The sequence below is a fragment of the Gambusia affinis genome, linkage group LG17, assembly GCF_019740435.1.
Source record: "Gambusia affinis linkage group LG17, SWU_Gaff_1.0, whole genome shotgun sequence".
Classification (NCBI taxonomy): domain Eukaryota; kingdom Metazoa; phylum Chordata; class Actinopteri; order Cyprinodontiformes; family Poeciliidae; genus Gambusia; species Gambusia affinis.
Window position 1 is genome coordinate 24,495,369 of NC_057884.1, and position 13,289 is coordinate 24,508,657.

General features: G+C 38.4%; 1 protein-coding gene across 4 annotated transcripts; it reads right to left on the bottom strand.

Moving 5' to 3' along the window:
• Positions 1-2,309: 2,309 nt before the first annotated feature.
• On the bottom strand, positions 2,310-12,568 carry st8sia3 (ST8 alpha-N-acetyl-neuraminide alpha-2,8-sialyltransferase 3). 4 transcript variants are annotated; one of them, XM_044144423.1, is made up of 6 exons: positions 12,080-12,568; positions 11,721-12,014; positions 9,952-9,981; positions 7,620-7,739; positions 6,016-6,573; positions 2,310-4,002 (listed from the first exon to the last, which is right to left on the bottom strand). In XM_044144423.1, the coding sequence occupies exons 2-6, from the start codon at positions 11,975-11,977 to the stop codon at positions 3,720-3,722; spliced, it is 1,248 nt and encodes a 415-aa protein (XP_044000358.1). In that variant the 5' UTR covers positions 11,978-12,014; positions 12,080-12,568; the 3' UTR covers positions 2,310-3,719. The 4 variants fall into 4 exon arrangements, with proteins under 4 accessions (XP_044000358.1, XP_044000360.1, XP_044000357.1 ...); XM_044144425.1 differs by having other exon boundaries at positions 7,650-7,739; positions 11,721-12,568; XM_044144422.1 differs by having other exon boundaries at positions 11,721-12,568.
• Between the last annotated feature and the right edge of the window lie 721 nt (positions 12,569-13,289).

Consider the following 13,289-nt stretch of genomic DNA (forward strand, 5'->3'; position numbering starts at 1 on the left):
TATTCGATTAATTGAAACATTTTTAAACTACATTGTGTTTGTGTGATGTTTAAATGTGTCTCTACTGTATCGTTAATCTGAATGACAAACTGATTCGATGCTGTTTCATCCAAAATGCAAAAAAAAATACATTTTACTGAAACAAATATTATGGAAAATATGGATAATAAATCATGTTGCAAAATAATGTTTCCCTTCTCAGCAAGATTAAAACAATCTTTTTCGTCAAAGTCACATTTCTAGTCATGTTTGTATTTTTGTTTACAAACAAAAGCAGAAAAATAAATGAAGGCAAAAAGCAGAAAAAGCAGCTAACTTTCCAAAAATAGACCCAGTTTGGGTAATTTCACTCAAACATGGCAGCACTTATAAAAACACGAAATCCTCACCTGCAAGGAAAATCAGCATGTTGCAGAAAATCATTCACATTTAATGAGCCTAAAGTTCATCCAGCGGCTTTAAAGGGCTGATAAACATTAAATCAATAACAAGAAATAAGATTTTAAATCAGAATCAAACTTTCATAACAATAACTGGTTCAAAATGTAAATAAAAGAAGCAGTGGGGCCTCAAGAAAATGTTAATACAGATGGCCAAATATATAAACTGTTTCTTTTAGTACATTTTTAATTTCATTTAAATTTATATGCATTTATTTATTGGGTTTTGCTTGATGAAAATGTATTTTTATTATTTTTTTAGTGACCAATATTTTTGAGGAGGGGGCCACGGCCCCCCTCTGCCCCCCTCTAAGGGTCGCCACTGCTGAGAAGCAACAAGAAGAAAAAAACATTTTGCTTTAATACAGTCAGAAAAACCTGAGAATGCACATCCACAACATTTCCACCAAGTTTCCTGTAAATAAATGGATCAAAAATGACCCAAACCATTTTTAATTATCCCAGTTCAGCACATCGATGATAACATGACAAAATGTAAGGAGAATGATGTGTTTCCTATCACTGAGTCATCAACAGTGACAAATTGTGGCTTTAATTCTCTAAGTGCTTTCATTTTACACCGACTCCCATTGAAAACCAAGCAAAGCAGGAATTGACGCTCAGCGTAAAGTTATGTTCTCCGTCATTCTGTTCCAGTTAGCATCGCTATCGGTAGATTCCTGCTTTATCGTTGAGTTTTAAACGAGACCCGGCCTGTCCGCTGTGAACGTCCAGCACCAGTGCAGGAGGTAGAAGGTTCTGTATGCAACGAAGCGGAAAGCCAGGCTGTGGAGGTCAGGGTGACAGATGGAGGCGCAGCACCTTCGACGTTTGTGCGGTCGCTCGCCCGTTGTTGCCGTCTCCTCCTAGATTTATAATCTAACAGCTACACTCGTTAGCCTTGGTTTCAGCAGATTTACAGGAACACAATGTAACAGCAGCCAATTTAGATTTAAGTCACGTAAGATTAAAAAAATAATAATAATAATAATAATTGCTCCAAAGTTTTAAACATGCAACTAAACAGTTCTTTCAATTTGTCAGAGAGTCTTACTGACTGAAGATTAAAATCACGTAAAAGATTGGGCTTCTGGTTTTTAAGCTAACATTTGACTAACAGCTAATTTTAAAATAGAAATGTTTATTTAATGTAATCACTAGATCGAAGCAAAAAAACTGATTGAATAAACACAATACTGCAACAAAAGCAGCTAGTTGCATACAGCTAGCAATGGTACCAGCTAACAAACATTAGCATTCTCAGAGAAACCATAACAATTTTTCTTTTTTATTATTTTCTACTGGGGTTTAATAACATGTTTTAAAACAGTGTAATAAAAGTGTAAAACTCCTTCTTAGCTAGTAGGTAGCTTGTTAGCTTTTATTTTAGCCAACCAGCATTAGCATTCTAGATAACCAGGAGAAAATGATTAAATGTAATTTTAATTTAAGTATTAGTTTTTCAGAAAACAAGAACAAAATGTCCAACCAGCAGCATAAAACTGCCGACTGTCTCCCTAACAACCAGAATGGCAGCTAACTGCTATTAGCTTTTGGCATTAGCTTCTGGAAACTAGCAATCATTTACGGCAACCATTAGTAAATCTATGAATATAACTTTTATTGAAGGCAATGGGCTTAAATTATGACGTGTTTAAGAAGTTGATGAATTACAAAAAGAAACAAAATGGTCACTTAGCATAGCTAGCATAAACTAGCAACGATCAGACTTTTAGCCATCTTAAGCTGCTAACAAACCAACAGAAAATGGTTTTTATGGAACTCCTTGGCCTGAGTAAAAGTTTTTACAGAACTGAAAAACAGATTATTGCTGTTAGCTAGCTAACGTTTTGTTAAGTTTTGTTTTTAATTTTATCTTTACAGTAACGCTTCTGGTATTAAGTTGCTTTGTTTCCCATTTTAACTCCACGCCTGCTTCCAGTTTAATGATTTCGGTATTTGATATCTGCCTCATCGTTTTAATGATGTCCGCTCCAGTTTGGATGAAAACTGATTCCACGAATGTTTTCTGCACATCTCAAAATAATATCGAGATGGTCAAAGGTTGGAAATGTACTTTCAGTTTTTTAAATATGGCAAATAAAACCAAGAGAAAACAGAAAACAGTTTGATTAATGTTTGGTTGTAAACGTTAGGAACAAAAGCTTCAGCGAATCGGATTGTTGCCGTTTGCAGATCAGATTCTTCCCAGGAGCTGCAGCCATTTTCTCACCTGAGTGAAGATGGCAGCCCACCTTCTTCAAATCTAACAATTTGGTAACAATTTGCGCTGCGTTTGTGCAGCAGAAATTTGCTTTTGTGCTGCTGTCATCTCATAGATATTAATAAATGCTTCCAGAGGTCATCAAAGGTCAACCAGCTCCAAACCGTTTACAAAATCAAACATTGGTATCAATCAACTCTGCTGCGTTTGTGTTGCAGAAAATGTCAATACTGTTGCTATGGCTTTGAATATATTAAGGAAAGTTCAAAGGTCAGAAGGTCAGCCACATTACCCAAATACAACATTGGTGTGAAGCGTTTGTGCAGCAAAGATTGTCATTTGTGCTGCGATCACTTTAAACATGTAAATAATAAAACTTCCCTCAATCCCATTTACAGATTCAATGTCAACGGTTGAACTTTTGACCTTTAAACTTTCATGAAGGTCTTCGAACAAAAGCAGCACAAATAAAATTTTGCAGCACAAACACAGCAGAGTTAATGGAGACCAATTTTTTTTGACTGACCTCTGGAAACATTTTTATCGATGTCTTTAAAACGACAGCAGCACAAATAAAAATCTTTGTGGCACAAACGTAGCACAAACATTTGACACCAATTTCGGTTGATTTGGATCATGTGTTTAAAACTTTATTACTAATTTCCAAGCAAAAGCAGCACAAAAAAAATAAAGTGTTTGAGCCGGCCGACCCTGTGAACTTTGAACTTTTATTAACGTCTTTAAAGAAAAAGCGGCACAAATGAAAATTTCTGCAGCACAAAGGTTTGACACCAATTTGTACATAGAAGGACGGTTAGCTTCTGAAACGGTTTTAATTTATGTTTTTAAAATGCTAGCTGCACAAACGCAGCACAAAAGTTTGACGCTAATTTTGTTAGCTTTGCAGCAGGTTTGGGGGCCGGCTTCACTCAGGTGACTTATGTCTTACAGCCCTGATCCTGCTTTCACTCTGAATGACTCCAGCTCCGGTCCTTGCTGTAGTTTAGCCGTAGTTTGGGCGTTAGCTGTGCTGGCTAGCGGCCTGAATCCAGCCGCTAAGCGCAGTGCGACAGGCTGAGCTTCAGCAGACCCTCGGTGTGCATCTTGTAGAGCAGCTTGAACTCGGCCGGCAGCTGGTGCGACTCCTGCCACTTGGTGGTGAACTTGGTGCCCTTCTTGTCGTAGTAATGGTAGGGCAGCTCCTTCCCGGTGTTGGGGTCCCAGCCGAAGGGCCAGAACCCGTACAGGTGGATCTGGTCGCACATGGAGGACGCCAGCGTGTACATCAGGATCCCCGTGCTCAGGCGCTTCGGAGACAACTGCTTGGTTTTCCAGTAGCTGCAGAGAAAAGAGCAGCAAAAATATCTATTTGGAAATTATGTTCTGAGAAAACAAAGAAAACTTTTGTTATTCATGTTGTTAAGCCAGAATTTATTTTTCTTTCAACCAAGATATTTTGAATTAATCAATCAAGTTGGTTTGTGAAACACATTTCAGCAGCAAGGCGGTTCAAAATGCTTCACATCGTAAAAACACAAAGTCACAGAATTACAGTCAACAATTGTTACAGCAAGAAATAGAAGTTTGTTTTAAATCAATAATTCCTTAATATTGATGAAAATATTCTACATCTCCTGCCAGATTATTCCACTTATAAAAGACGTTTTCCCATGTTATGTGTATTTATATTTTAACATTTGGAGAAGCAGTTTTATCAATATATTCTGGTGCAACCGGCCCTTTAAGAACATTCATGAACTTGATGTGGCCTAAAATTAAAAAGATTTTAACAGTAAACGGACTGGAGTTGGATTAAAACAAACTAAACGAGGCTGGTGTGAATTCATCATTTATCTTATCTGAGTTATTGGTTTATGGATTTCCTTAATTTTGATTGGTTGGTGGCTGGCAGGAGGCGGGGCTTACCCAGACCCACCCTGTAAGAACCACCACTGATTAACAAAGTGAGGAAGAGTAAAATAAACCTCCTCTGTTGCTGATTCTGCTTCTCAGAGGGGGAGACTCTCTGCAGCGTCGCGGACAAAAGCGTCCAGGAGTCCTGGAGCTGCTGAAAGTGGTAATTCTCCCTCTGCAGGTAGATTTAATGGGATTGCTAAAGATTAGGTTACTGTTACAAGCTGCCTACTTATCTGAGACACCATTAAGCGCCGGACTTAAATCCCCTCCACAGTTACAGCCGCCTTTCATTCCCTTCGTTAAATAGCCGCTGCCTCATAATCCGGCTTTGCAGCCTAAAGCTCCTCTTTGCTGTAAACATAAAGCGAAGCTACAACATGTTAGCTTCTGGAAACGACTAAAAACAGGATCTGGACTCCAGAGTGAGACAAAATGATGGTTTTATTTCACAATCTGGAGGCTGCATGCTTCTGCCTAAAGTATTTACACCCTGAACTCCTCAACACATCATGTGAATATCAATGAAATGGAGTGGCCTAGACAAAGTCCAGACCTAAAACTAAGTGAGAATCTGTTGAAAACTGATGTGCCAGATGTTCTCCATGAAGGGAAACTGAGCTTAACGTGTTCACGGTTCACTCAGGAATACTTTATGTACCCTCCACATTTTTCAGATTTTTATTTTTATAAACAAATCTGGAATAATTTTTCATTAGTGTCACATTTCTGCTCTGCTTTGTGTTGGTCTGTCACATAAAATCCCAATAAAATCTGATGTTTATGACTGGAACGTCACAAAACGTGGAAAAGCAGAAGCAGCATTAAAACCTTTGGAAATGATGATACATGAAGATATTTTTATAGTTTGTACTTTAAAAAAATGAATAATTATTTCTGCTGTTGGCAGCTTCTCCAGTAGTGGGCACCACTAACTAAAAAGTAAAAGTTAGTTCTGCTAACGCTAAAGCTAAAGCTAACGCTAAAGCGCTAACCAAAGGATATTTTGTGAACACTAAGGCGCAGCACCAATTCTCAACAGTCGACAACAAAATCTTCAAACTTTAATCCCCTGAAAGTTTACAAAACAACCATGTAAATTACAGCTTTGAAGTTTATCCATAAAAATGTATTTAGTGTGTAAAATGTTTTCAAAGTTAGCTAAAGTCCTGAATAAAGTTTAGCTCCAGTACTAGCGCTTTAGCAGCTAGTCACTTCTACTCACCTGAACCAAAAAATCAGTCTTTAGTTGTTTTTGTTTATCAGTGTCATTTTAGTCTGAATATTAAAGTTTATTAAATATCTGCAGTTTGGTAAGTAAATCAAAATCTACCCAGAAAGATGCGCTAAGCATTTTCAAAGTTAGCTAAAAATGAGCTGTGCTGTTAGCAGATTAGCGTCTAAACGCCATGTTTTCTCTGATAAAACGTGTCTTACTTGTTGATGTGCTGCATGATGTTTCCGGGCCAGGCCAACTGGACCTTCAGCTGGCCTCGATGTTCCACAAAGAAGTCCACCAGCGTCCTGGTCACCGTGGCTGAAGTGTGGAAGAAAAACGCTGGGATCCACAGGATGGCTCGGTCCAGCTTCTTCAGGCTCAGGAAAAAGTTGTTCCTGTCCTGCACAGTCAGCAGATTGTTGTAGTATTTCTCCAGGATGCTGGGGTTAAAGGTCGTCATGTTGGTCCGACGCCCAACGTCCTTCTTAAAAATCTCCGTTGGCGCGAAGTTGCATCGGAGGACAAAGTCGTATTTTTCTATCTGGGCCCCGCAGCGCGAGCCGGTGAGGATGCCGCTGTTCCCGATGACGGCGCAGACGTTGTAGCGCATGTTGAGGATGGGAGAAACGTCCGGCAGCAGCGACCGGAAGTTCTCGCCGATGGAGTAGACATACTTGTGGCTGGAATAGTCAAAGTGCATCAGCTGGCCGACTTTGACGGAGTCCCGGGTCAACGTGAAGTTACGGGGGATGTCGATGTGTTGAGAAATCTCCATCCTGCAAAACAGAGACTTTATTGGAAGCTCTTGGAAAAGTCTGATAATTTTATATAAAGTAAATCACAACAAAACTCATTTAAAAATACAGTTTTATATATCAATTAAAACTGTCACCATGTTGTGAAAGTACAATATGAGTCAGACAATCTGTGAAAACATGAATCTCCTCCCTGAGCTGAGCTACAGAAATGCACCAAAAGCAACCAATCAGAGACAGGAGGCGGGTCTTTGCGCTGTCAATCAACCTTGTAAACGTGCTGTTAAATATGGAAATGATGGAAAAGCAACTCAACATTACAGAAAAACTGTTTACCTGCTGTTATTCATTGCCATGCTCATTAGCTTTAGCATTCATAACATGCTGTTCTGATGGGACATGATTGACAGCGCTAAGCCCCGCCTCCTGTCTCTGATTGGCTGTTTCTAGTTAGTCCTGGAATATTAAACAAGTTCTTTACATATTTTACCTCCTCCAGTTAGTTTACCTCTGTAAAATCTACCAGATTACCTGATTATATTTCTTAAAGATCCAAAGCCAATCAGAGCCAAGAGGCGGTCCTTACTGCTGTCAATCATCCTCATAAACGTGCTGTTAAATGTGCTAACAACTTAACGTTATGAAAGAACTGTTTATCCGCCCTCATCAGTGGCCATGCTAACTAGCTTTAGCATTCACAACATGCTATGCTGACAATGAATGATTGACAGCGCTAAGCCCCGCCTCCTGGCTCTGATTGGTTGTTTTTACTTAGCACTGGGAGAAGGCAGAGGAGCTGCATTTTTTCACAGATTATCTGTCTCAATAAATAAGTAAAAAAAAACAAAAAACATTTTTTCTAAAAATTACACACTGCAGCTTTAAATAAACATGTTTAATAAAATATTTCCACATCTTTCTCTAAAACTTCCCAGTTTTCTGTAACTTTGGGTAAATTTCTGATGCTTCAGCTGCTGCTTCCTCCACATCCTGAGGCCGTTTTTCCCGACCTGCTGCGTCTCAGAGCCGGGCGCTAAAAGCCTGCCAGGCTGTCGGCGTTTTCGTACCTCAGCTGTGTGAAAGCTGTGCTGTTGTACCTCCATTTAGAGGCGTTCTGCAGATCCTCGGTCAGAGCGTTGGACAGAGGAACGAAGTCTGGATCCAGGTACTTCATGGCCAGCTGGGAGCTGCGCAGAGCAGACCAGAGGATTAACTGGTTTTCCTGCACCAGGAGCCTCAGCTGGTTCAATTCAACGTGTTTCAGAAGCAGTTCAGCTCTTCTGCATGCCGACGCATCGGAAACGTAAAAAACTCAAAGTTTTCTCATGTTTTATAAAGATAGTTGCTTCAAATTCAGACAAGTTTAAGCAACAATCAGACAGGATTATAATTTAAACCAATCATGGATTTTTAATTTAAAGAAAAAAATTGTCAAAAATATATTTTTAAGTGTTTCTTCAACAAATAACTCAATATTTTATTTATTTAAAAAATAGTTGTATATTTAGCTGTCAAAGGCAAACAACTGTTTGATTTCATAAACAGTCAAAAGCAGGGGATTAATTTCAAACATGGATTATAAAATATTTCTCCTGTTCCAGTTAACCTTTACACTGTAAAAACACAAAATCTTACCAAATGTTTGTGTCGAGTTTTTAAGCAAATATTTGAGCCCACTTGAAATAACTCAAAACCAACTTAAGAGTAACTCTTTACTTTGATAAAAAGTTACTTTTAATTTAATTTTGTCTTATTTGCACTAAACTAGACAAAAATACTTGGTGAAATTTGTGTTTTTGCAGTGTAACTCAGTCACACCTGTCTGATTACTTGCTTATTTCTCTTAAAGGGCCAGAAGCACACTCACATCTGGATTAAACTGTTATAATAAGATGAATTTTGGCAGAATTAGACATAAAAATGTTATTTATTTGCTGGTTATCAGAATATTGGAGCTAAATTGCTTCTAAAAATCTCAAAATCTTTGTGTTCCTTCAGAAAACCAGATGCATTAAAATCATTTTCATTTACGCTGTCGGCTCAGTGTAAATGCAGACTCTTTTCTGTATCTGAAATATTCTTATTTACTCAAAGCGCCAATAACTTCAAAGTTGTGCTCAGAAGTTAGTAAGAAAGCCAAAAAGTTGCAGCAACGTTGCCCATCTTAACAAGTTGTTAGCAGAGATTACAAATGTTGGATAAAATGTTACTGAATTTAATCACTTTTTAAAAACTTTAAATGTTTGTCCAACATCTTGAAACATTTTAAATTCACTTGTTAAGATGAACAGTTTTTGTAGTAAAAGAAAGTAAATATAAATTATTCTTCAGTCAAATCTCTACATGCTAAATTAGTAACTTGTATAATTATTTTTTTATAATTTCTAATGAAGCTGATTTTTCATCAATAAAACGATTTGCTTAAAATATAAATGTTTAAACTATAAGAAAATAGTTTTTATATTGTCCTAATATTTGACACATTTAACTGATTATAAACAATAAAAAACTGGAACTGCTACGTTAGCTAGCTTTGCCGTTTTCACCAACTTTTTCAGATACGTTTCTTTAAAAAAGCAACTAGCTTTGTAAAACAAAACATCTGCAAAAATCTGAATTATAAAGTGTATTTTGATGATATTTTTATGGTAAATAGAAAATTTAACAATGAGCTATAATGCTAACATGTAAAAAAAACTATGTTTGTGTTTTCCCGCCTTTTTCTTAAGCGCAGTCAGTTAGCATAAGCATGTTAGCATCCTGATAATAGGTATGCTAAAGCAAATTTTAAAAAGTAAAACTGTTTAATAACTTCAAAAAAGAAAATCTGGATCCTTTATTACAAAATGAAAAATAATCACATGTCAAGTTAGAGAAACAGGAAGTTGAAAGTGTCTTCAGAAACCGGGTCATTCATATCGACAAATTTCAGGCAGGAAGAAGCAGTGCTGAATCAGAAACAGCATGAAATACTAAAAAATATGAATTAACTCATACTATAATTATAGTAGTATATAGTAATTATAGTTATAGTATTATAACTCAAACGCAAGGAAATTGTTTTTGTATTTCATGTCAAAGGTTTATAAAAATGTATCTTTTGCATTTTCTTTTACTAACCAACTTTTTTCCTTTAAAAAGTATATTTTTAATCTCTTTCCATTGATGCTGTTCCAAAGTCAACACCACAAGACTAAAAGTTGCCAAGGTAAAGTCAGCGTCTTTGGCTCAACTTTGCGTTGTCTCATCTGTGAAACAAAGTTGTTGCAGTCGGCTGCAGATTTATTTATTTAGTTTTGTTTTTCAGCCAAACGGCCAAACAGAGCAGAAGCAAAAGCTGCTGGTTGTAGGAGGAAGTGAGAGGAGGCAGACGGGTAGAAAACATCGCTCTGTATTCACCTCAGGTCGGGTTTACGAGGCGGCCTCTCGCTGCAGCAGAGGTAAAAAACAACAACAATACAGAAACATCTGACTTCTCAGCTTTAAACCGACACCAGAGGCTCTAACATCACATCAGACCTCAGCATGCAGGAGCTGAAGCTAAAATAAAATAAAATAAAATAAAAGAACTGTTTGATTTAACCGGCCTGAGAGCTGCTGCTGGTAAAATAATAATAATATTAATAAATCTAAAGAAATTATGACGTTTTCACAGTGCTGTAATTTAAATATTGAGTTGCTAATCTGAGTGACAGGAAAGAGATTTCACACTAGCATAAAAGGTCAAAGGTCTAAAACAACTAGTGATGAGAAAATCCATTAGATACAAACATAAAGAGCATAAAAGTTTTCAATCCTGGGATGTTTTACCGCATTATTGATTTTATAAATCTATCAAGGAAAATTACGTTGCTAAAGTCCAATGCCGACATATTTAGCATAAGCTAATGCTAAAGCGCATTCCCAACATATTTAGGGAAAGTCACTCGCTATACCAAAGTGGTATTTAGTGGAAGCTAATGCTAAACATGAAACTGATGCTAAGGATAAATGCATTTAAATGTTTTCAAAGTTAGCAAAAATGTCAAAGCGTTATTTGAAAAATTAGCTCTGCTATTAGCATATTAGCGGATAGTGTCTCATTCTAATAATGGAAACATAAAGTTCCTCAGTAGCAACATTTGCCACTTGACATGCTAACGCTAGCATGTAGCGTAGTGCATCCAAACAGAACCTCTGCTATGCTAATGACCCAGCTGTCTCGCAGCCTGACCTTAGCACAGTCCCTCTCTGTTTCAGACGAACCGACTCGGACCGTTACAAGAGTTTGGTTGGATGAGTTAATATTGTGAAATACAGCACTGTGCAAACGTTCATATTCTCCCCAGAGGAATCAGTAAAAGCTGTGAGGAGCTGCAGAGGAAAGTCAATCACACAAAAACACTGATGCTCAGTTCAGAGCAGAAGTTTTAAAGCATCCCTCACTTCTTCCTGTCTTCTTTGAATTTTCTTTTCAATATTTTAGATATGCTCTATGAAAAAAGTTATTAGCTTTAAACAGAATACTTTGTTTTCAAACAAAACATTTAGCTAGCCAGTTCAGTATTTAGATCGAGAGCAACATAATTAACTTAAAACAAAGATTTTTAGGTCGCAAACTACATATTTAGTTAACAAGCTAATATTTAGCTCCAACTACAAATTTGTTTGAAACTAAATGTTAAACTTGCTACTATATTATAATTAAAGGTTCAAATTGAACTTGTTAAGTGGTTAGTTAACTACAACTTAGCTATGTTAGCTAACCACCTAGTTAGCTAAGTGGTTAGCTAACTGGATAACTGTTTTGTTTTGAGTTAAATATTTAGCTTTCTCACTAACTACTGAACTTGCTAGCTAAATATTTAGATTGAAGCTACATATTTAGCTTGCTAAATAGTTAGCTAACTTACTAACTGTTTTTGTTTTTAGTTAAATATAGCTTTAGTACTAAATTTTGAACTTGGTATGCAAATATTTATATGGAAACTATCATAGCTTGCTAGCTAAATATTAAACTTGCTATAGTTACTCACTTGTGTGAGTCTGTCAGGTGGAAAATATGTTTCCAGGGATGATTTAAGACTGCTGCACAGTCTGGGGATCTGTGAAATGATGAGTCAGGTTTGGATTTTCAGAGCAGCCAATGAAAACAGAGCAGGCCTCATCGGAACCTCCTGTGGACTCACCGGAACCCCGCGTGGAACATGTACATCCTGGGGCCTCCGTTGGGTCCGTACCGCGGGGATCCGGGCAGGAAGTCCTTCTTGATGGACACGTAGCTGATGAGCGACAGGATGAGCAGCGCCACGCTGAAGATGATGAGCCCCAGCGCGCTGGCGACGCGCACCATCCTGCCGCGCCGCGGACAGCCGCCGTCCCGGACCAGAGCCTCAGCGAGCGGCCGCAGCGCGGCGCGCAGCGCGGACAACCAGGCGCGTCGCATCCGCGCGCCGCATCTGCGCACCGCGTCTGCGGCGGAGCTAAAGGCGTTTGTCAGAGGTCCATGTGGGGGTGGAGGGAGGAAGGGTTCAGGGTGCGGTGTTACCTCACAGAGGCCGCGCTGGACACTCCGCAGCTTCACCGACTATCTGAATGCGTGACGCGTTCACGGCCCACTCCTCCTGCAGGGTGGAAATCCGAGGAGAAGCTGGAGAGTTTCCCCGCATCCATGGCGGCTCAGATCGGATTCATAATCCTCCTCCAAGGCGCCGAGATCAGGGAGGCAGCGAGAAGATGGACGCTGCTCTTCATCTGCGTCCTCCGCGTCGGTCTCTTCCTCCTCCTCCTCTTCCTACTGGTCCTACTGCTGCTGCTGCTGGTTCAGGCTGATTAATTAAACGGGTGTCGCTTTAAGGAGAAAGCAGCTCCTGTAAGGCTGTAATCAGATAAACAAGCAGCAGCGGCAGCAGCATCCGAGGCGGAGCTCCGGGAGAGAGAGGACAGCATCCCACCGAGCAGCAGCCGAAAATAACTCAGATCCACCTGAACGCAGAAACAGGCAGCAGGAAGAAGAGAGATTCACACAACTTCAGTAAAACCCTTAAAACATCGTTAAAGGTTTTTATTTACATTTATATAAAAGGGTTTTCTACATTTTTTCACCTGCTTGTGGTAAATTGTTCATTTTTAGAGCCGGTGGATCTGGAAGGACATTGAGAAGCAAATGAGACTGGTGACCTCATCTGACCCCAGAATGTTTCCCCACATCATCACCTCTCCACCACCGTGCTCTGCAGCTGGTGTCAGCAAAACCTCAATGTCAGATAATGATCAGTTAGCAAGTTAAACATTTAGCTTCAATCTAAACATTTATCCAGTAGTGTAAATATCTAGTTTACTGACCAAATACCTGGTTAGCAGGCTAAGCATTTAGCTTCAATCACAATACTTAGCTAGCAAGCTGATGTGTTTGATAGCTAAATATTTAGCTTAATAACTAAATATTTAGATGCAAACTAAATATTTAGCTCAACACTATAAGTCAAATTTTAAGCTCGCTAACTAAATATTATGTTTGTAATATAAATATTTAACTTGGAAGCTAAATGTTTAACTAAACGAGCTTCATACTTCAAACTAAATAAATATTTAGTTAGCAGCCTAAACATGTAGTTTCAAGCAGAATATTTAGTTTGGTAAATAAATATATAGTTTTCTAATTAAATATTTGATCTCATGCAGGTTAAATAAACCAAATTATTGTGGCTGTTTTTGACTTTACAGCTGAGCCTGACGCTGACCGGTCAACCTGTGAA